The sequence below is a fragment of the Manis pentadactyla genome, chromosome 3, assembly GCF_030020395.1.
Source record: "Manis pentadactyla isolate mManPen7 chromosome 3, mManPen7.hap1, whole genome shotgun sequence".
NCBI lineage: Eukaryota > Metazoa > Chordata > Mammalia > Pholidota > Manidae > Manis > Manis pentadactyla.
The window spans coordinates 89,806,730-89,830,702 of NC_080021.1; the positions used below are offsets into that span (position 1 = coordinate 89,806,730).

Here is a 23,973-nt window from a genome sequence, read left to right on the forward strand (position 1 = left end):
CAAGACAAATGCTGGGCATAGAAGCCACAGGGCATAAATATGCAAAGAAGTAAAAAGCTAACCTTTTCAAACAATAAGGCTTCTCTCTCACTTACCAACTTCACATTTCCCTGTATGGCCCCGGAAGATGACTGGTTAGCCAGAGACGGGTAAGATTCCTCAAGGGAGGAACAACCTAAGACAGGCACAGTCGCAGGGGGGCCATCAGGTGAGAAATTGGGGATCAACAGAGGTGAGGCTTAGAACCTCACCCCCCCTGTTCTGAGAGAAATCTTCTGCATACGTGGATGTTTTATTGCCCTTGTCTAGCTTGGATTAACACATAGTCTACAGGCACACACCTCATTATCTACATTTGCTCCCTTACAACACTAAACTATGTTTTCTACCTTTATCTTGTATCTACCTACCACTTCAGCATTTTATTAAAAATAATAATAATAAAGAGAGAAATGTGGTATCCACATATAAATCAAGTATAAAAACCAAATGAGTATTCATATTTGAACTGACTGTTTATAGTTCATAATGCATGAGCAAAACTGAAAGTTTCTGTGATGACTGCCCTTGTACTGTTCAGTATGTAACTTATTCATTATGTAAGAATTTGTTCTACATGTAAGAACTTGTTTGTTATGCCTCAGAAGATTGGAGACTGACGAAAATTAGGCTTGGGGTGGATTAATGATTGTGCATTGAGCATTGACTCCCCTATACAGAATTTTATTGTCGTTAACAACCATTTGATCAATAAATATGAGAGATGCCCTCACCAAAAAAAAAAAAAAAAAAAAAAAAAAACAAGGACAGACTTCCAATGGTAAAATAAATCAGTAACCGGGATGTAATGTATAGCATAAGGAATATAGTGAAGATATTGTAACAGCTTGGTAGGGTGATAGGTGGAACCTAGAATTATGTATATAAATGTTTTACCTCTGTGTTGTACACTTGAAACTAATGTAATGTAATACTGTGCGTCAACTATCCTTCAATAAAAAATAATTATTTAAAAAAAAAAAAAAAAGATTCTCCACATCGCTCAACAGCAGAGAAATGCAAATTAAAACCACAATGAGATATCACCTCACACAAGTTAGGATGGCCACCATCCAAAAGACAAACAACAACAAATGTTGGTGAGGATGTGGAGAAAGGAGAACCCTTCTACACTGCTGCTGGGAATGTAAACTAGTTCAACCATTGTGAAAAGCAGTAAGGAGGTTCCTCAAAAAAAAAAAAAATAGAAATACCATTTGACCTAAGAATTCCACTCCTAGGAATTTATCCTAAGAAAACAATCCCAGATTCAAAAAGACATATGCACCCCTATGTTTATCACAGCACTATTTACAATAGCCAAGAAATGGAAGCACCCTAAGTGTCCATCAGTAGATCAATGGATAAAGAAGATGTGGTACATATACACAATGGAATATTATTCAGCCATAAGAAGAAAACAAATCCTACCATTTGTAACAACATGGATGGAGCTAGAGGGTATTATGCTCAGTGAAATAAGTCAGGTGGAGAAAGACAAGTGCCAAATGATTTTACTAATTTGTGGAGTGTAACAACAAAGCAAAAACTGAAGGAGCAAAACAGCAGCAGACTCACAGAACCCAAGAATGGACTAACAGTTACCAAAGGGAAAGGGACTCTGGAAGGTGGCTGGGAAGGGCGGGATAAGGGGATTAAGGGGCATTATGATTAGCACACATAATATAGGGGGGACACAGAGAAGGAAGTATAGTACAGAAAAGACAAGTAGTGACTCTCTTGCATCTTACAATGCTGATGGACAGTGACTATAATGGGGTATGTGGTGGGGACTTGATAATAGGGGACATGTAGTAATCACAATGTTGCTCATGTAAAACCTGAGTATACGATTGTTTATCAATGATACCTTAAAAAAAATACAAGTAGCATTCAAGGACATCTCTCTCAAAATATTAGATGGATACAAGCTAAAGGAACAGAAACTTCAGTGAACATATGTGACAAGGAACAGCTTCACAAAAAATAATTTGTGAAAGTCTCAAAACGAGACTACAGCATTCAACAATGATGATGGCAAAGAGCAAACCATGGATAAGAAGAGAATGTTACTGCCCATGGATGGTGTGAGGCCGGTAGCGGCCCCCAGCATGCCAGGCCCGTGTCTTCCTGCAGTTGGGTTGCTTGGGAATGCAGCCCAAAGTGGGTGGTAAACTCCATCTAAGGCTAAATACCGGCACGAGACCAATAGTCAATACATACCGTAAGGGAAAGTTGAAAAGAACTTTGAAGAGAGAGTTCAAGAGGGTGTGAAACTGTTAAGAGGTAAATGGGTGGGGTAAAAAATATTTTTAAAAAAGAGAATGTTACTACATTACAAATATAACCAAATATCCAAGTTTCAATCCCCAAAACATCACTAGGCATACAAAGAAACGGAACAAAATTAATTGTCTCTGATAAAGCTCAGATATAGGACTGACTACATAAAAGACTAAAATAATTGTCTTAAATATGCTCATAAAGCTAAGGAAAAACATAGACAAGGAACTAAAGTTAATCAAGAAAACAACACATGAACAAAATGAGAGTATTAAAAAAGAGGAATTATAAAAAAAGAACCAAAGAAGTATTCTGGAACTAAAAAGTACAACAGCTGAATTGAAAAATTCACTAGGGGCGCTTAGTAGACTGGGATGGAGACAAGAAAGAATTGGCAAATCTGAAGACAGGATAAGTGAAATGGTCAAGTCTGAGGAACAGACAGAAAAAAAAATAATAAAGCTACTAGAGCCTAAAAGACTTATGGGGCATCATTAAATGGTCCCACATGTGCATTGCAGGAGTATTAGAGGAAAAGAGAATATTTAAAGAAATAATGGCCAAAAACTCCACAAATTTGCTGAAATACATGAACTTACAAATCCAAGAGTTCAATGAACTTCCATGGGATGAACCCAGAGACCCACCAAGGCACATTACTATTAAACCGTCAAGACCAGGGAGCTTAAAAGCTGCAGAAAAGCAGCTCATCAAGCACAAGAGCCTCATAAGATTATTGGCTGACTTATCAATAGAAAAACTTGCAGGTGCCAAAATAGAAAGATGATATATGTAAAGTGCTAAAAGAAAAACTGTCACTGAGGACTCTATCCAGCAAAACTATCCTTCAACAACCAAAGAGAAGCTAAGCAATTACCAGGCAGACAAAAACTGAAGGAGTTTGCTGCCACTAGAACTGTCCTGCAAGACATGCTAACTGGCGTCCCTCAAGCTGAGAAGAAGGGACCTGAGACAGTAACTCAAAGCTGCATGAGAAAATAAAGCTCTCTGGTAAAAGTAATTACACAGAAAATTATAAAGCTATTATAATTTGATTCTGATTTAGAGCTCAATTTTTATTTTCTACAGGATTTAAAAGGCAAATGCATAACTATAAATCTATGTTATTGGGCACAAAATAATAAAAGATGGGATTTGTGATACTAGTAACATAAGGCGGGGGAGAATTTTAATAAGTAGTTTTTGTGTGCTTCTGAGATTAAGGAGGCTTTGACTTAGATAGCTTTAACACCTGGGTGTTATACATAATCCCCATGGTAACCCTAAGATATAGATAAGATACATGGAATGGCTAAGTTTTTAGGATGAATGACTAAACTATCAATTATGTCATGCTGATGTTAACAAAGTTTCTATTTAAATATACCTTGCAGAGAAGTCCCAATAAGATTACATAGCCCTTTTGAGTCTTAAAACTCCCAAGATAAAATTTACACATTTGAAACATTTAGAAAAATATACAGAACGTAATTTCTTAAATAAACTTTAATCCAATATACACATAGGAATACTTAGTTGACTAAGCAGAAGATAAATCATTAAAGAACACAGTTATAACCAAAAATGCCCTTAACAGATGTAAAAACCTTCACACTGGGCAGAAAGTCAGAAGGATAAAAAAGTATATGAATAGGTTTTATTCTGTATGGTAACTCCATTACTTTTCAACTGTATACCCCTAATTCACATACACAATAGCTTTAATAGTCTTTTCTACATAAGTCCGGTTAAACATCTACCTGTTACATCTCAGCTCTAGACTCACTACTGAAGTTCAACTGGCCCACCTGCCCACTTCACTGCTTTCTTGAATTTCTACCAGGTGGATTTTCCCTCCACAAACATTTACTTCCCCAGCTTTTTCCATCTCAAAATGCAGGAAACCACCAGCCATCAGACTGCTCAACTACTCTTGTGTTATCTTGCTCTTACCTCGACCTTTACATCCTCTCCTCAGGTTGGTGCAGCAGATTCACCTCCAAAATAAAGGTGAAATCCCTTCATTCCTAACCTAAGTCACCATCGTTTCTCAACTTCATTAGTTAATAGTTTTTATTTGGTTTGTTTCTATTACTGACATGCTATAATTCATTCTCTTAACATAATGAGGTCAAAATAATCTTCCTAAAATATGTCATGCTATTCCCTACCTAAAATCTTCCAGCTTTATTCCAAATTAATTTCTTCTACTCAGAGACAATGCAAATTGCTGCCATGTGGCTCACAAGAGCTGGGTTGTTTTTGGTACTATTTTCTACCCACTGTTTCACTTTTTAAATGGAATTGACAGATGCCAAAGAGGAAGTACTTTATCTTAAGTTTGGCCTTTGAAGCCAGTTTGCCTGGATTGAAATCCTGGTTCTGCCTCTTTCTAGTTGATAGTTGAGTAAACTTGGGGAAATTACTTAAGATTCTTCAGATCTCAGCTTCCTCTAGTAAAAATCACTTTTTGGGACTCACTGTTTGGCAAAACTTGCAAATAGTTACTACTCAGTAAGATTTTTTTTTTTTTTTGGTGGCAGGTGGTGGGGTGGGGAGAGAACCATATAATAAATAAGAATATTATCACTGGATAAATGCAAACCTGCTCCTGAATTATTCAGACATTTACTTGGGCATCACTATGGTGATTCTCCTCCTACTGAGACTGCATCCAACTTTGGGTGAAAGATTAAACCTCAAAGAGACTGGTCCCTAACTCAGACTGCTAAGCATACTTGCTAATCACAGCAACTGACAACTACTTAGTATCAGTACTCAGAGCCACTAAACCAACTAAAATATCCTCACACTTAGATGCACTGTGAATAATGCCAGTTAGAAAAATGTCACTTATAATAGGAAAATAAACAATTTAAGTGCTCCACCAAAACCCCTCAAATGGCTTTAAGAAGTGATGGCATATCAACATAAAGAAAACACTACAAGGGCAAGTATGAGGCCATACATGATGTCCTTTAAAACTATTTAAAAAAGGACACACATGGTGTGAATCCAGATGGTGTCTTATGGCACCTTCCAGCTCTAGTATTTAATGATCCTAAGAAAATCTAAAGTATGCAATACCATGTAAAACTGGTAAACATATAATGCACATTTTAAGAAGCCTGTTGTCAGAGATGTGACCTGGACAAGGGATGCCAGGGGTACTGGGCAGCAAGGCTGGACCTAAAACTAGCCATATGACATTCTGTTACAGGATGTTAGCTCTTAGAAATGACAAAGAAAGCATGTATAGGCAGTACCAGTTGGAAATTGTTTCTCCACAGAAATGAAATATTGAATTCTGGCTCAAGAGTTTCAATTCTTTTCCATATAGGTCTTACTGAAATTCTTCCCCATAAAATACTTTAAAAAATCAGAGGGGGCGGAAGATGGCGGCGTGAGTAGAGCAGCGGAAATCTCCTCCCAAAACAACATATATCTATGAAAATATAACAAAGACAACCCTTCCTAGAATAAAGACCAGAGGACACAGGAAAATATCCAGACCACATCAGGACCTGAGAGAACCCAGCGCCTCGCGAAGGGGGTAAGATACAAGCCCCGGCCCGGCGGGAGCCGAGCGCCCCTCCCCCCAGCTCCCGGCGGGAGAAGAGCAGGCAGAGCGGGAGGGAGACGGAGCCCAGGACTGCCGAACACCCAGCCCCCGCCATCCGGGACAGAGTGCAGGGCCCTCGATACTGGGAAAACAGGGCAGCAAGAACAGTGAGCAGGCACTGGAGGCTGGGCGACAGAGGACATAAGAAAAGCGCGCGACCATTTTTTTTTTTTTTTTGCTTTTTTGCTGCTTTGTTTTGGCGAGCGCTTTTTGGAAGTCTTAAAGGGACAGGGACCCCAATATTAGGGAAACAGGGCAGAAAGACCAGTGAGCAGAGGCCTGAGGCTGGCACCGGAGAATAAAGAAAAACGAACGACCACCTTTTTTTTTTTTAATTAAAAAAATTTTTTTTTTTTTTTATTAAAAAAATTTTTTTTTTCTTGTTTTTTTTTGTGGTCGTTGTTTTGTTTTGGCGGGTGCTTTTTGGAAGTCTTAAAGGGGCAGGGCGGGCCACTTAATCCAGAGGTAGGGAATCCGGGATCTCTGGGCACCCTAACCCCTGGGCCGCAGGGAGCAGGGAGGCCCCTTACGGAGATAAATAGCCTCCCAGCAGCTCCTGCTCCAACGCGACTCCACCATTTTGGAGTAGCTGCCCGAGCCAGGCCACGCCCACAGCAACAGCGGAGATTAACTCCATAGCAGCCGGGCAGGAAGCAGAAACCCTGTCTGCGCGCAGCTGCGCAGCACAAGCCACTAGAGGCCGCTGTTCTCCCAGGAGAGGAGGGCCACAAACCAACAAGAAAGGAAGTCCTTCCAGCCGTCACTCGTCCCAGTTCTGCAGACTATTCCTATCACCATGAAAAGGCAAAGCTACAGGCAGACAAAGATCACAGAGACAACACCAGAGAAGGAGACAGACCTAACCAGTCTTCCTGACAAAGAATTCAAAATAAGAATCATAAACATGCTGACAGAGATGCAGAGAAACACGCAAGAAAAATGGGATGAAGTCCGGAAAGAGATCACAGATGCCAGAAAGGAGATCGCAGAAATGAAACAAACTCTGGAAGGGTTTATAAGCAGAATGGATAGAATGCAAGAGGCCATTGATGGAATTGAAATCAGAGAACAGGAACGCATAGAAGCTGACATAGAGAGAGACAAAAGGATCTCCAGGAATGAAACAATATTAAGAGAACTGTGTGACCAATCTAAAAGGAGCAATATCCGTATTATAGGGGTCCCAGAAGAAGAAGAGAGAGGCAAAGAGATGGAAAGTATCTTAGAAGAAATAATTGCTGAAAACTTCCCCACACTGGGGGAGGAAGTAATCAAACAGACCACGGAAATACACAGAACCCCCAACAGAAAGGATCCAAGAAGGGCAACACCAAGACACATAATAATTAAAATGGCAAAGATCAAGGACAAGGAAAGAGTGTTAAAGACAGCTAGAGAGAAAAAGGTCACCTATAAAGGGAAACCCATCAGGCTAACGTCAGATTTCTCAACAGAAACCCTACAGGCCAGAAGAGAATGGCATGATATATTTAATACAATGAAACAGAAGGGCCTTGAACCAAGGATACTGTATCCAGCACGACTATCATTCAAATATGACGGTGGGATTAAACAATTCCCAGACAAACAAAAGCTGAGGGAATTTGCTTTCCACAAACCACCTCTACAGAACATCTTACAGGGACTGCTCTAGATGGGAGCACTCCTAGAAAGAGCACAGCACAAAACACCCAACATATGAAGAATCGAGGAGGAGGAACAAGAAGGGAGAGAAGAAAAGAATCTCCAGACAGTGTATATAACAGCTCAATAAGCGAGCTAAGTTAGGCAGTAAGATACTAAAGAGGCTAACCTTGAACCTTTGGTAACCACGAATTTAAAGCCTGCAATGGCAATAAGTACATATCTTTCAATAGTCACCCTAAATGTTAATGGGTTGAATGCACCAATCAAAAGACACAGAGTAACAGAATGGATAAAAAAGCAAGACCCATCTATATGCTGCTTACAAGAAACTCACCTCAAACCCAAAGACATGTACAGACTAAAAGTCAAGGGATGTAAAAACATATTTCAAGCAAACAACAGTGAGAAGAAAGCAGGGGTTGCAGTACTAATATCAGACAAAATAGACTTCAAAACAAAGAAAGTAACAAGAGATAAAGAAGGACACTACATAATGATAAAGGGCTCAGTCAAACAAGAGGATATAACCATTCTAAATATATATGCACCCAACACAGGAGCACCAGCATATGTGAAACAAATACTAACAGAACTAAAGGGGGATATAGACTGCAATGCATTCATTCTAGGAGACTTCAACACACCACTCACCCCAAAGGATAGATCCACTGGGCAGAAAATAAGTAAGGATACGGAAGCACTGAACAACACAGTAGAGCAGATGGACCTAATAGACATCTATAGAACTCTACATCCAAAAGCAGCGGGATATACATTCTTCTCAAGTGCACATGGAACATTCTCCAGAATAGACCACATACTAGGCCACAAAAAGAGCCTCAGAAAATTCCAAAAGATTGAAATCCTACCAACCAACTTTTCAGACCACAAAGGCATAAAACTAGAAATAAACTGTACAAAGAAAGCAAAGAGGCTCACGAACACATGGAGGCTTAACAACACGCTCCTAAATAATCAATGGATCAATGACCAAATCAAAATGGAGATCCAGCAATATATGGAAACAAATGACAACAACAACACTAAGCCCCAACTTCTGTGGGACACAGCAAAAGCAGTCTTAAGAGGAAAGTATATAGCAATCCAAGCATATTTAAAAAAGGAAGAGCAATCCCAAATGAATGGTCTAATGTCACAATTATCGAAATTGGAAAAAGAAGAACAGATGAGGCCTAAGGTCAGCAGAAGGAGGGACATAATAAAGATCAGAGAAGAAATAAATAAAATTGAGAAGAATAAAACAATAGCAAAAATCAATGAAACCAAGAGCTGGTTCTTCGAGAAAATAAACAAAATAGATAAGCCTCTAGCCAGACTTATTAAGAAGAAAAGAGAGTCAACACAAATCAACAGTATCAGAAACGAGAAAGGAAAAATCACGACGGACCCCACGGAAATGCAAAGAATTATTGGAGAATACTATGAAAACCTATATGCTAACAAGCTGGGAAACCTAGGAGAAATGGACAACTTCCTAGAAAAATATAACCTTCCAAGATTGACCCAGGAAGAAACAGAAAATCTAAACAGACCAATTACCAGCAACGAAATTGAAGAGGTAATCAAAAAACTACCAAAGAACAAAACCCCCGGGCCAGATGGATTTACCTCGGAATTTTATCAGACATACAGGGAAGACATAATACCCATTCTCCTTAAAGTTTTCCAAAAAATAGAGGAGGAGGGGATACTCCCAAACTCATTCTATGAAGCTAACATCACCCTAATACCAAAACCAGGCAAAGACACCACCAAAAAAGAAAACTACAGACCAATATCCCTGATGAACGTAGATGCAAAAATACTTAACAAAATATTAGCAAACCGAATTCAAAAATACATCAAAAGGATCATACACCATGACCAAGTGGGATTCATTCCAGGGATGCAAGGATGGTACAACATTCGAAAGTCCATCAACATCATCCACCACATCAACAAAAAGAAAGACAAAAACCACATGATCATCTCCATAGATGCTGAAAAAGCATTTGACAAAGTTCAACATCCATTCATGTTAAAAACTCTCAGCAAAATGGGAATAGAGGGCAACTACCTCAACATAATAAAGGCCATCTATGATAAACCCACAGCCAACATTATATTGAACAGCGAGAAGCTGAAAGCATTTCCTCTGAGATCGGGAACTAGACAGGGATGCCCACTCTCTCCACTGTTATTTAACATAGTACTGGAGGTCCTAGCCACGGCAATCAGACAAAATAAAGAAATACAAGGAATCCAGATTGGTAAAGAAGAAGTTAAACTGTCACTATTTGCAGATGACATGATACTGTACATAAAAAACCCTAAAGACTCCACCCCAAAACTACTAGAACTGATATCGGAATACAGCAAAGTTGCAGGATACAAAATCAACACACAGAAATCTGTGGCTTTCCTATATACTAACAATGAACCAACAGAAGGAGAAATCAGGAAAACAACTCCATTCACAATTGCATCAAAAAAAATAAAATACCTAGGAATAAACCTAACCAAAGAAGTGAAAGACTTATACTCTGAAAACTACAAGTCACTCTTAAGAGAAATTAAAGGGGACACTAACAGATGGAAACTCATCCCATGCTCGTGGCTAGGAAGAATTAATATCGTTAAAATGGCCATCCTGCCCAAAGCAATATACAGATTTGATGCAATCCCTATGAAACTACCAGCAACATTCTTCAATGAACTGGAACAAATAATTCAAAAATTCATATGGAAACACCAAAGACCCCGAATAGCCAAAGCAATCCTGAGAAAGAAGAATAAAGTAGGGGGGATCTCACTCCCCAATTTCAAGCTCTACTATAAAGCCATAGTAATCAAGACAATTTGGTACTGGCACAAGAACAGAGCCACAGACCAATGGAACAGACTAGAGAATCCAGACATTAACCCAGACATATATGGTCAATTAATATTTGATAAAGGAGCCATGGACATACAATGGCGAAATGACAGTCTCTTCAACAGGTGGTGCTGGCAAAACTGGACAGCTACATGTAGGAGAATGAAACTGGACCATTGTCTAACCCCATATACAAAAGTAAACTCAAAATGGATCAAAGACCTGAATGTAAGCCATGAAACCATTAAACTCTTGGAAGAAAACATAGGCGAAAACCTCTTAGACATAAACATGAGTGACCTCTTCTTGAACATATCTCCCCGGGCAAGGAAAAAAACAGCAAAAATGAGTAAGTGGGACTATATTAAGCTGAAAAGCTTCTGTACAGCAAAAGACACCATCAATAGAACAAGAAGGATCCCTACAGTATGGGAGAATATATTTGAAAATGACACATCCGATAAAGGCTTGACGTCCAGAATATATAAGGAGCTCTCACGCCTCAACAAACAAAAAACAAATAACCCAATTAAAAAATGGGCAGAGGAACTGAACAGACAGTTCTCCAAAAAAGAAATACAGATGGCCAACAGACACATGAAAAGATGCTCCACATCGCTAATTATCAGAGAAATGCAAATTAAAACTACAATGAGGTATCACCTCACACCAGTAAGGATGGCTGCCATCCAAAAGACAAACAACAACAAATGTTGGCGAGGCTGTGGAGAAAGGGGAACCCTCCTACACTGCTGGTGGGAATGTAAGTTAGTTCAACCATTGTGGAAAGCAGTATGGAGGTACATCAAAATGCTCAAAACAGACTTACCATTTGACCCAGGAATTCCACTCCTAGGAATTTACCCTAAGAATGCAGCAATCAAGTTTGAGAAAGACAGATGCACCCCTATGTTTATTGCAGCACTATTTACAATAGCCAAGAATTGGAAGCAACCTAAATGTCCATCAATAGATGAATGGATAAAGAAGATGTGGTACATATACACAATAGAATACTACTCAGCTATAAGAAAAGGGCAAATCCAATCATTTGCAGCAACATGGATGGAGCTGGAGGGTATTATGCTCAGTGAAACAAGCCAAGCGGAGAAAGAGAAATACCAAATGATTTCACTTATCTGTGGAATATAAGAACAAAGGAAAAACTGAAGGAACAAAACAGCAGCAGAATCACAGAACTCAAGAATGGACTAACAGGTACCAAAGGGAAAGGGACTGGGGAGGATGGGTGGGTAGGGAGGGATAAGGGGGGGAGAAGTAGGGGGGTATTAAGATTAACATGCATGGGGGGGTAGGAGAAAAGGGAGGGCTGTACAACACAGAGAAGGCAAGTAGTGATTCTACAACATTTTGCTATGCTGATGGACAGTGACTGTAAAGGGGTTTATAGGGGAGACCTGGTATAGGGGAGAGCCTAGTAAACATAATATTCGTCATGTAAGTGTAGATTAGTGATAGCAAAAAAAAAAAAAAAAAAAAAAAAAAAAAAGGGCAGTTCCTGTGTGGTAACCTCCAACGAGTTCTACACAAGGGTATAAAGGGCATATAAAAGTGTAGGCAAAGGGTCTGTTTGTGTTTATACAGAGGATCAAAGCCTAATTGGGCTACCCCGAAAATGAACTAAGATACGATATGAAAAAGAACTTCCAACATCTGCACCCTCTGGAAGACTCATGCCAGAAGATGATCATCAAAAAACCCCAACAAAGATCCACGCACTGCTACAGCTGTAGATGCACTCATCCCACCAGTTCCTGGACCTGCCATGGGAATGAGGAAGGAGATATCTAAGCTGGCCTGTGCATATAGTAAAACAACAAAATTGGACTGGATCTATACTGTTGGAACTCAACCAAGAATTTGGAGAAGTGCAAATTGTAGCGCTCCAAAGTCTTACAACTACAAACTATTTATTGTTAAAAGAACATATGGCATGTGAACAGTCCCCAGGAATGGGTTGTTTTAATTTGTCTGATTTCTCTCAGACTGTTCAAGTTCATTTGGACAATATCCACCATATCATAGATAAGTTTTCACAAATGCCTAAGGTGCCTAACTGGTTTTCTTGGTTTCACTGCAGATGGCTGGTAATTACAGATATGCTTTGGTTATGTAACTATACTCCTATTATGTTAATGTGTGTGTGCAATTTAAGTAGTAGCTTAAAACCTATACATGCTGAAGTTACTCTACAAGAAGATATATCAAAGAAATAATCAATCTTCCCAAGTTTTCTTCCGCCTGCTACTTCTATAGCTTTTCTTCTTCCTTCCTAATTACAACCCTTAAATAGAATTCGTGCCTCATATCAAATTTACCGAGTATCATAATTCTTCCAAGTGGTAAAGATACCTCAAGACAAATGCTGGGCATAGAAGCCACAGGGCATAAATATGCAAAGAAGTAAAAAGCTAACTTTTTCAAACAATAAGGCTTCTCTCTCACTTACCAACTTCACATTTCCCTGTATGGCCCCGGAAGATGACTGGTTAGCCAGAGACGGGTAAGATTCCTCAAGGGAGGAACAACCTAAGACAGGCACAGTCGCAGGGGGGCCATCAGGTGAGAAATTGGGGATCAACAGAGGTGAGGCTTAGAACCTCACCCCCCCGTTCTGAGAGAAATCTTCTGCATACGTGGATGTTTTATTGCCCTGGTCTAGCTTGGATTAACACATAGTCTACAGGCACACACCTGATCATCTACATGTGCTCTCTTACAACACTAAACTATGTTTTCTACCTTTATCTTGTATCTACCTACCACTTCAGCATTTTATTAAAAATAATAATAATAAAGAGAGAAATGTGGTATCCACATATAAATCAAGTATAAAAACCAAATGAGTATTCATATTTGAACTGACTGTTTATAGTTCATAATGCATGAGCAAAACCGAAAGTTTCTGTGATGACTGCCCTTGTACTGTTCACTATGTAACTTATTCATTATGTAAGAATTTGTTCTACATGTAAAAACTTGTTTGTTATGCCTCAGAAGATTGGAGACTGACAAAAATTAGGCTTGGGGTGGAATAATGATTGTGCATTGAGCATTGACTCCCCTATACAGAATTTTATTGTCGTTAACAACCATTTGATCAATAAATATGAGAGATGCCCTCACAAAAAAAAAAAAAAAAAGGACAGACTTCCAATGGTAAAATAAATTAGTAACCGGGATGTAAGGTATAGCATAAGGAATATAGTCAAGATATTGTAACAGCCTGGTAGGGTGATAGCTGGAACCTAGAATTATGTATATAAATGTTCTACCACTGTGTTGTACACTTGAAACTCATGTAATGTAATACTGTGTGTCAACTACCCTTCAATAAAAAATCATTATTAAAAAAAAAAAAAAAAAAAAAAAATACTTTAAAAAATCAAGCAAAAAACTCCATACAATGCACAATTTAGTTTTATGCCCTGCAATAGGTTTTAAAGACATTTGAATATAATTTGGGGCTGTAAATCAACCATGGGGAGGGAGATCTGTTTTAAAATAATTAAAAAAAACTATTTCTGCATAATTTCCACCTTAAAGACTACTAGAGGTCTTTCTTATATTTGGATTTTAAATTACTTACAATATCATAAAACTATTTTTTTAAATCAATATAAAACACAGTATGCAAAAGATTCTACCTATGTAACAGAATAACAATAATGAAGTATAATATTTGAAGGGGGGTCTCATTTTTTAAAATTCTATCTTATTAAACGTAGATCAATAATCCAATCCCCTCCTTTAATTTATACATGAACTCCTTATAATTTGGGCGAATTATACATCTAATCCTCAGGCTGATGTGGTTGGTCCACCTCCAAAACAAACTTGAAATCCCTTCATTCCTAGCCTAAGTCACCAGGTTTACTATAAATTTTGAAAGATTACTTTAAAATTTTACTTTTACTTAAAAATAGATGGGGATTTACTTTTTTAACTTTTTGTAAGACTTAAAAGATAATTTAGAAGACTGCCAAGCCAAATTTGGAGTGGATCCAAATGCACCCACACACATACGTGAAACACAAAGCAGAGTTAACCCAACGGTCTCCGTGTTCTTACTCTTTCATTAGTAACAGCTGAAACATGACATCCATCTTCTCAGTAAAAGTGTACTAAGACTAGTGTGCTTTGAAGAGCACAAGTTTCAGAATGCAGACCTAATCATACACATTCTATAGGTCATCACTGGAACACTAAAAATAATGTGATGCATGTTCGACATGAAATGAACACACATGGCATACACTGTCCTCTGCAGAACTACCCACTCAACACACACTCAGAAGCCAGAACAGGATGTACAGTACAGACATTTGCTGCACACAGGTGGGTTCACCCACTTTCTTGGGCAAACTTGGACATTTTTTAGTTTTTTTACCACAAACATTTGTTGTAAGGAAATAACTGTTAGCCTTGGCTGTGATTAATCTCGAATTACCTGATTCAAAGCTGGGACAGAACTTGTCTGAGAAGTGGTTTGAGATATGGGACCATTCATCTGCAAAAGTGAAAACATCAAACACACTGTCACCAACAGTAAAGAAACATATTTTCAAACCACAGTAATTCAGCAAACCAAAACTCACCACAAAAGCACATTTTTTTACATGACAAAGAAAGATGGAGGGGTCTTGACATTTAAAATACTTTGAAATTCTGACTGTACACCACAAGTAAAGTTACTTGTAGTTTCAATAGGGAAAATTAAGAAAATCTACTTTTCCCAAAGCCATTTAAAAATTTACTACTGTCTGACATGATAAAATCTTACAATAAACAAAGACAGTCAAAATAAAAAATTCATACTGTAGCCTTAATTCACTCTTGATATACCACAACAGCTGCGATGCTATTAAAGTATTTATAAATCACTGCATTTCTCCTGGTGATTCATCATCCAAAAGCTTTATGTACCTAGAGTTGTAACTGCTACTTGTTTTTTCTCAGTTTCCTCTACTAAACTACCCATAAATTTATTCAGAATATAACACCATATCTGCCCATGTTACTATTTCAATTTACTTACTGCATCCCGTGTGGACTCCGTTAGCAGAAGAAGAGAAGAGAGAAATGCAGGCCAATGCTGGCCTCAAGGCCCACTCACCAGATGAGTGCTGTCTTTCCCCTCCTGGACACGCTGGCCCTGTGGTTCAGCCACGACCTTAGCGTCCTGATCAGAAGTCATGAGCCGTTCACTTTGTGGCTCCACTGGAGAAGTTTCCTGTTAACTGGAGGAGGCTGTAGAACAACAAAGACAGTTAAAATGGTAACTTGATGTGCAAAGTATAACTGACTCTTACAATGAAATTATTAAGAAGTCTTAAAATCTGCAAGTTTTCCAGGATACTGTTTATCCCTCTGCAGTCTAAGTAGTTTAAATAAATCTTCCCATAATTTACACTTTACTCACCCAAGAAATAATACTTTTTAAAAATAAGTTTCTTCTGCAAATGAATCTGGTTGGTGACCATGATGATATTCTAAGATTCGGACATATAAACCCACTCATGCCCATTTTTTAAAAACAGAAAATTACAAAGTTAATTGAACTCCAATTTGGGATTTGATGAATCCCATATTTGTATCTACATATATATATGTGTGTTTTTTTTGACCAGCCCCTATTAATTTCATTCTGTTTCAGGGTACAGCTACTGTTACCTGGACATCTGTTACTACTGTCCAGAAGCAACTAATTAAAAAGCAATCCCTTCACAGTCCTGAGCCACAGAAACTGAAAAAACTGAATACAGTTGACACACAAGTACTGCTAAACAGCCTTTGTGAAGCATTCACTCACTCAACAGCTAGACACTGAACTGCACATGTAATAAATATCTTATTTGATTTTCCAAAATGGCTTGAGAAGTAACTGGCTCAGAAGGGATGATAAGCTTTCGTGATTTCATGCTACCAGTATCAGAACCGGGATTCTTGGACATCCAGGCCTGAACTCAGGCATTCTGCCTCTTGGCTATAAGCTACATTGCTCCACAGGGTAAAGAACTGATTTACCCAGACAGCTTTTCAGGCTCCTCTGAAAACACAGGGTATCTGAGTACCCAACGGAGGAGCTGAAAAACAAACGACTATTGTCTCACAAGGTAACTATACAGGTTTGTTTTTATGATGGCGTTCCCTCATCTCAAAACCTGCTTATGAGAAAGTCTCAGAACACTAGCTAATGAAATAATCTGAGGATAAGAGGCTGTTGCATCCAACTGCGAGGTATGCCATCAACCGCAGAAGTGCAGAATCACTCAGATGCTGTGGGACGTGTTTGCAAGATGTAAACTACGAATAGAGAAAAGATATTTCAGATGAATTACATCTGTTTAAGGAACTCAATGTTTTCAAAATGTAGGATGAATGACCAATGTTAAATTATAACAGAAACTAACACCATTCTCACAAAACCATCAAAGGCCAAGAATAAAGATACAGACCGGTACCCAGAATGACAAGTCACATAAGGTGGTGGGGATGCTTTCACCACTATTAACTTCCAGATTTTTAAGATTCTCAAACAGAAAAATATTTGGTTGAAAACATGATAGCCAAAAGAGAAAAAAATCAACTATCAGAGTTCTTTATTATATACACTACCTTTATTTTTTTCAAAACAGTCTAAAATTACACATCTCCCAATTAAAATAGCACCACCTCCAGACAGGAAGTGGTCTTGGAAAACATACAACAATGAGCCTGGAGTGTGATCTTATGCAAATGTATAGCAAAACAAGCAGGGCCCCATGGACCTGCTAAGTGGGCAGACTGGCTTCAACATACAAGGAGACAACATACACACACTGACCAAACTATGGCTTAATTTGGTTTGTATGGCTTTACCTGGGTAAAACAAAGTAAAGCAAAAAGACTGTTGAGAAAGCAGTACTGACAGGAGATTTGATAGTCTTAAATGGTAGTTTATGATGCTGTGGCTAAGTGCAATAAAAAGAGACCTACCTTTTAAAGCTGCATATTGAAATCTTTACAGGGAAACAACACAATCCTGTGTTTTCCTCAAATTAATTATAGGGGCAGAGATGTAGGGATTCACAATTGTTCCTCCCAGGAAAGGGGGGTATCATGAGATGATCCAGTCTACTTTTATATGTTTGATATTTTCTGTAACAAAAGGTTTAAAAGGTAGCCACGGCATATCTCAGTACAACATATACAGTGGTCCTAACTTGATCCACACATCCTATCCATAAACAAGTAATCTTTACATTACACCATCATCTCTCTTAATTACTGACCTGACATATACCTAGTTAAAAAAAAACCTTCAACTGGAAAATTTTCAACAGAAGGGGTTACTGATACTCCATTTAAGCAATACAAAGATTCAGGCATTAAAATTAGACATTATAATCTAATGTCCAAGTCTAAAATAAGACAAATTACAATGTACAAGCACTGATAGCAGTTCTAATAAGTAACAAAGTTACTCTTCACTACTTGTTAAGAGACCAAAACTCTTCTGAGATATGTAAGCTCTAACTATATAAACTACCGTGTCCTGGTATGGCCAAAAAGCTGGTCTCAGGGTTGTAAAGAGAAAAATGACAAAGCAAAGTATCGCCTGGCGTAAGTCCTAGTCATGTGAAAAACTGATAGAGTTTGGAGCCTCACAAAAAGTTACTTTCCTGATTGGATTTCATCCATCTGTATGCAAAAAATTCCAGAGAGATGACACCCAAGGACCCTGCCTCCTACCTAGTGGTCTCTGCTGGCAACTCATTTTTAATCTCACCTGAGATTCCACTCATCTGGTGGACTATGGGTCTCTTAGATCTGTTTCTAAAGAATTCTTTTCACATATATCAGAAATGTGTTTCATAATTAAAAATTTATTAAGGTCTTTCCAGATACTTGAAGCAATCCTTAAGAATATAAAAAAATCCCAAAGCCACTTACCTACATATAAAGTCGGTGGCATAACTATCAAGATAATTATTCTAAGTGATTTTAAAAGCATTTTAAAATCAAGAGTATTTGCACCAGAAAATCTTAAAAATTCACCAAGAAATCTGAAAATGTAGTCAGTAGGCTTGCTTTTGGGGGTAAATGTTGGTATTACTTTTGAAATTTTTATTTTAAATATTATACACACACATATACATATTATATGATAAAGTAAATAAGGATTACATTGTTAGGTACTCAACATGTTGAGCATAAAAGGAGATACAAACATAAAATCGAATAAGCTAAGTAAAATCCATATAATCTTTTCAGTGGGGAATGTGACTTTAAACTACAACCTAGACTTTCTGTGACCTCCCCAGTTTTCTACTCTGTCCTCTTTCTGTGTGTGCCAGGACCCAACCCAGGCCCACGCTGTATCCCCGCTTTTCTGTCCGCCACTGGGGCTGCTCCTCAGCCTCTCCCCATTTTTCACCCACACTTTCGTAGAGTGCTGGCCCATCACTGCATAGAATGCTGCTCAATCTGAGAGGAACTTGGCATAGATCACTATGAAAGCAAGGGAGCTATCAAGAGACTGCTGTGGGCACGTCACAGGAGCAGTGGGAACTTCAAGGAGAGAGAGAGACTCTTGATGGCCAATGATGGACAGTGTGAGGGACAGGAAGAACAAATACACACTAACACAGAAAACCCACCATTGTTCAGACACCGTCACCTCACTGTCAGCTTCCAAGGCTGTTATGACACCACCTCGTTTTTCTGAAGGTTACTTGAGGGAGACAATCAGTAGCCTGCCTTTCCTGGATTACTAGTTCAGCAGAACTAAGAGGCTGATTAGGGCAAATACAACCTTCCAAGACTGACCAAGGAAGAAATAGAAAATCTGTTCTTTTTTTGTTTATGTGGTGGATGATGTTGATGGATTTTTGAATGTTATACCATCCTTGCATCCCTGGGATGAATCCCACTTGGTCATGGTGTATGATCCTCTTGATGTATTTTTGAATTTGGTTTGCTAATATTTTGTTGAGTATTTTTGCATCTAAGTTCATCAGGGATATTGGTCTGTAATTTTCTTTTTTGGTGGGGCGTTTGCCTGGTTTTGGTATTCGGGTGATGTTGGCTTCATAGAATGAGTTTGGGAGTATTCCCGCCTCTTCTATTTTTTGGAAAACTTTAAGAATGGGTATTACGTCCTCTCTGTATGTCTGATAAAATTCTGAGGTAAATCCATCTGGCCCAGAGGTTTTGTTGTTGGGTAGTTTTTTGATTAACGATTCAACTTCGTTGCTGGTAATTGGTCTGTTTAGATTTTCTGTTTCTTCCTCGGTCAATCTTGGAAGGTTGTATTTTTCTAGGAAGTTATCCATTTCTTCTAGGTTTTCCAACTTCTTAGCATATAGGTTTTTATAGTATTCTCTAATAATTCCTTGTATTTCTGTAGGGTCCATTGTGATTTTTCCTTTCTCATTTCTGATTCTGTTGATTCTCTTTTGCTCTTAATAAGTCTGGCTAGAGGCTTATCTATTTTGTTTATTTTCCCAAAGAGCCAGCTCTTGGTTTCATTGATTTTTTTTTCTACTGTTTTATTCGTCTCAATTTTATTTATTTCTTCTCTGATCTTTATTATGTCCCTCCATCTGCTGGCTTTAGGCCTCATTTGTTCTTCTTTTTTCCAATTTCGATAATTGTGACTTCAGACTATTCATTTGGGATTGTTCTTCCTTCTCTAAATAGGCCTGGATTGCTATACCCTTTCCTCTTAAGACTGCTTTCGCTGCGTCCCACAGAAGTTGGGGCTGTGTGTTGTTGTTGTCATTTGTTTCCATATATTGCTTGATCTCTATTTTAATTTGGTTGTTGATCCATTGATCATTTAGGAGCATGTTGTTAAGTCTCCATGTGTTTGTGAGCCTTTATGCTTTCTTTGTACAATTTATTTCTAGTTTTATACCTTTGTGGTCTCAGAAGTTGGTTGGTAGAATTTCAATCTTTTTGAATTTACTGAGGCTATTTTTGTGGCCTAGTATGTAGTCTATTCTGCAGAATGTTCCATGTGCACTTGAGAAGAATGTGTATCCTGTTGCTTTTGGGTGTAGAGCTCTATAGATGTCTATCAGGTCCATCTGCTGTAGTGTGTTGTTCAGTGCCTCTGTGTCCTTACTCATTTTCTGTCTGGTTGATCTATCCTTTGGAGTGAGTGGTGTGTTGAAGTCTCCTAAAATGAATGCATTGCATTCTATTTCCTCCTTTAATTCACATATGCTGGTGCTCCTGTATTGGGTGCATATATATTTATAATGGTTAAATCCTCTTGTTGCACTGACCCTGAAACAGAAAATCTAAATAGACCAATTACCAGCAACAAAATTGAAGCAGTAATCAAAAAAACTACCAAAGAGCAAAGCCCCCGGGCCAAATGGATTTACTGCAGAATTTTATCAGACATACAGAGAAGACATAATACCCATTCTCCTTAAAGTTTTCCAAAAAATAGAAGAGGAGGGAATACTCCCAAACTCATTCTATGAAGACAGCATCACCCGAATACCAAAACCAGGCAAAGACCCCACAAAAAAGAAAATTACAGACCAATGTCCCTGATGAACATAGATGCAAAAATACTCAACACTACAAGACACTGTTAAGAGAAACTAAAGAGGACACTAACAAATGGAAACTCATCCCATGCTCTTGGTTAGGAAAAATTAATATTGTCAAAATGGCCATCCTGCGCAAAGCAATATACAGATTCAATGCAATCCCTATCAAATTACCAACAGCATTCTTCAACAAACTGGAACAAATAGTTCAAAAATTCATATGGAACCACAAAAGACCCTGAATAGCTAAAGCAATCCTGAGAAGGAAGAATAAAGTCAGGGGGATCTCACTCCCCAACTTCAAGCTCTACTACAAAGCAACAGTAATCAAGACAATTTGGTACTGGCACAAGAACAGACCCACAGACCAGTGGAACAGAATAGAGACTCCAGACATTAACCCAAATATATATGGTCAATTAATATATGATAAAGGAGCCATGGACATACAATGGGGAAATGACAGCCTCTTCAACAGATGGTGCTGGCAAAACTGGACAGCTACATGTAAGAGAATGAAACTGGATCACTGTCTAACCCCATAAACAGAAGTAAATTCGAAATGGATCAAAGACCTGAATGTAAGTCATGAAACCACAAAACTCTTAGAAAAAAACACAGGCAAAAATCTCTTGGGGACAGATTCCTCAAGGGAGGAACAACCTAAGACAGGCACAGTCGCAGGGGTGCCATCAGGTGAGAAATTGGGTATCAACAGAGGTGAGGCTTAGAACCTCACTCCCCGTTTTGAGAGAAATCTTCTGCATCCGTGGATGTTTTGGATTGGATTGGATTAATACTTAGTCTATAGGCACAGACCTGATCATCTACATTTGCCCTCTTACAGCACTAAATTATGTTTTCTACCTTTATCTTGCATCTACCTACCACTTCAGCATTTCATTAAAAAAAAATAAATAAGGGAGAAATGTGGGATTCACATATAAATCAAGTATAAAAATCAAATGAATAATCATATCTGACTTGATTGTTTATAGTTCATGATGTGTGATCAAAACAGAAAGTTTCTGTGATATGACTGCCCTTGCACTGTTCACCATGTAAGAACTTGTTCACCATGTAAGAACTTGTTCACCATGTAAGAACTTGTTCACCATGTAAGAACTTGTTCGTTATACTTCAGAAGATTGGAGACTGTTGAGAATTAGGCTTGGGGTTGATTAATGACTGTGCATTGAGTCCCCTATACAGAATTTTATTGTTGTTAACAACCATTTGATCAATAAATATGAGAGATGCCCTCTCAAAAAAAAAAAAATCTCTTGGACATAAACATGAGCGACTTCTTCATGAACGTATCTCCCCAGGCAAGGGAAACAAAAGCAAAAATGAACAAGTGGGACTATATCAAGCTGAAAGGCTTCTGTACAGCAAAGGACACCATCAACAGAACAAAAAGGCATCCTACAGTATAGGAGAATATATTTGTAAATGACAGATCCAATAAAGGGTTGACATCCCAAATATATTAAAGGCTCACACACCTCAACAAACAAAAAGCAAATAATCCAATTAAAAAATGGGCAGAGGAGCTGAATAGACAGTTCTCCAAAGAAGAAATTCAAATGGCCAACAGACACATGAAAAAAAGCTCCACATCACTAGTCATCAGAGAAATGCAAATTAAAACCACAATGAGATATCACCTCACACCAGTAAGGATCGCCACCATCCAAAAGACAAAACAACAACAAATGTTGGCGAGGTTGTGGAGAAAGGGGAACCCTCCTACACTGCTGGTGGGAATGTAAATTAGTTCAACCATTGTGGAAAGCAATATAGAGGTTCCTTAAAATGCTCAAAAGAGAAATACCATTTGACCCAGGAATTCCACTTCTAGGAATTTACCCTAAGAATGCAGCAGCCCAGTTTGAAAAAGACAGATGCACCCCTATGTTTATCACAGCACTATTTACAATAGCCAAGAAATGGAAGCAACCTAAGTGTCCATCAGTAGATCAATGGATAAAAGAGATGTGGTACATATACACAATGGAATATTATTCAGCCATAAGAAGAAAACAAATCCTACCATTTGCAACAACATGGATGGAGCTAGAGGGTATTATGCTCAGTGAAATAAGCCAGGCAGAGAAAGACAAGTATCAAATGATTTCACTCATATGTGGAGTATAAGAACAAAGAAAAAACTGAAGGAACAAAACAACAGCAGAATCACAGAAACCAAGAATGGACTAACAGTTACCAAAGGGAAAGGGACTGGGGAGTATGGGTGGGAAGGGAGGGATAAGGGGGGGTGGGAAGAAAGGGGATATTACGATTAGCATGTATAATGAGGGGGGGCACGTGGAGGGCTGTGCAACACAGAGAAGACAAGTAGTGACTCTACAGCACTTACTAAGCTGATGGACAGTGACTGTAATGGGGTTTGTGGGGGGGACTTGGTGAAGGGGGGAGCCTAGGAAACAAAATGTTCCTTATGTAATTGTAGATTAATGATACCAAAATAAAAATATATATAAAAAATACAGCTAAAACAAACAAAAAAGTTTTAACCAAATAATCTTATGTAATATGAGAACTTTATCTGGATACATATTCAAATTAAGTTTAAAGTTACATTTTTGACAGGAAAATTTAATGTAGCTTAGGTAATAAAGGATTTTCAGAATAACTTAATTTTGCAGAGTGCAATCAAGGTCCCATGGCTGTTAATTTTTAAAGGTCTTATCTGTAAGAGACATAAATTAAAAGGCTATAAGTAAAATTATACATCTGGGGTTTTCTTTAAACTGTGCTAATAATTTTTTTATAAGTTTAAGGAAAGAGAATAATTAAAATACAGAGAATACAAACGAAAAGGAAAACACAAGAATGCAGTCATGTGGTGGCCACCTGCTGAACACAGTGAGGCTAGTACTGCCCTCTCAACTTCCGTGGTTAAAATTCTCCAT

At 38.3% G+C, this 23,973-nt stretch overlaps 1 protein-coding gene across 1 annotated transcript in view; it reads right to left on the reverse strand.

Moving 5' to 3' along the window:
* The window catches only part of LARP4B (La ribonucleoprotein 4B), a 141,642-nt gene that overhangs the window by 93,083 nt on the left and 24,586 nt on the right, over positions 1-23,973 (reverse strand). The window contains exons 2-3 of the mRNA XM_057498103.1: positions 15,604-15,737; positions 14,938-14,997 (exon numbers count right to left, since the gene is read on the reverse strand). Of these exons, the coding sequence (XP_057354086.1) occupies positions 14,938-14,997; positions 15,604-15,684 (141 nt within the window). The 5' untranslated portion in view covers positions 15,685-15,737. The remainder of the gene's footprint in view (positions 1-14,937; positions 14,998-15,603; positions 15,738-23,973) is intronic.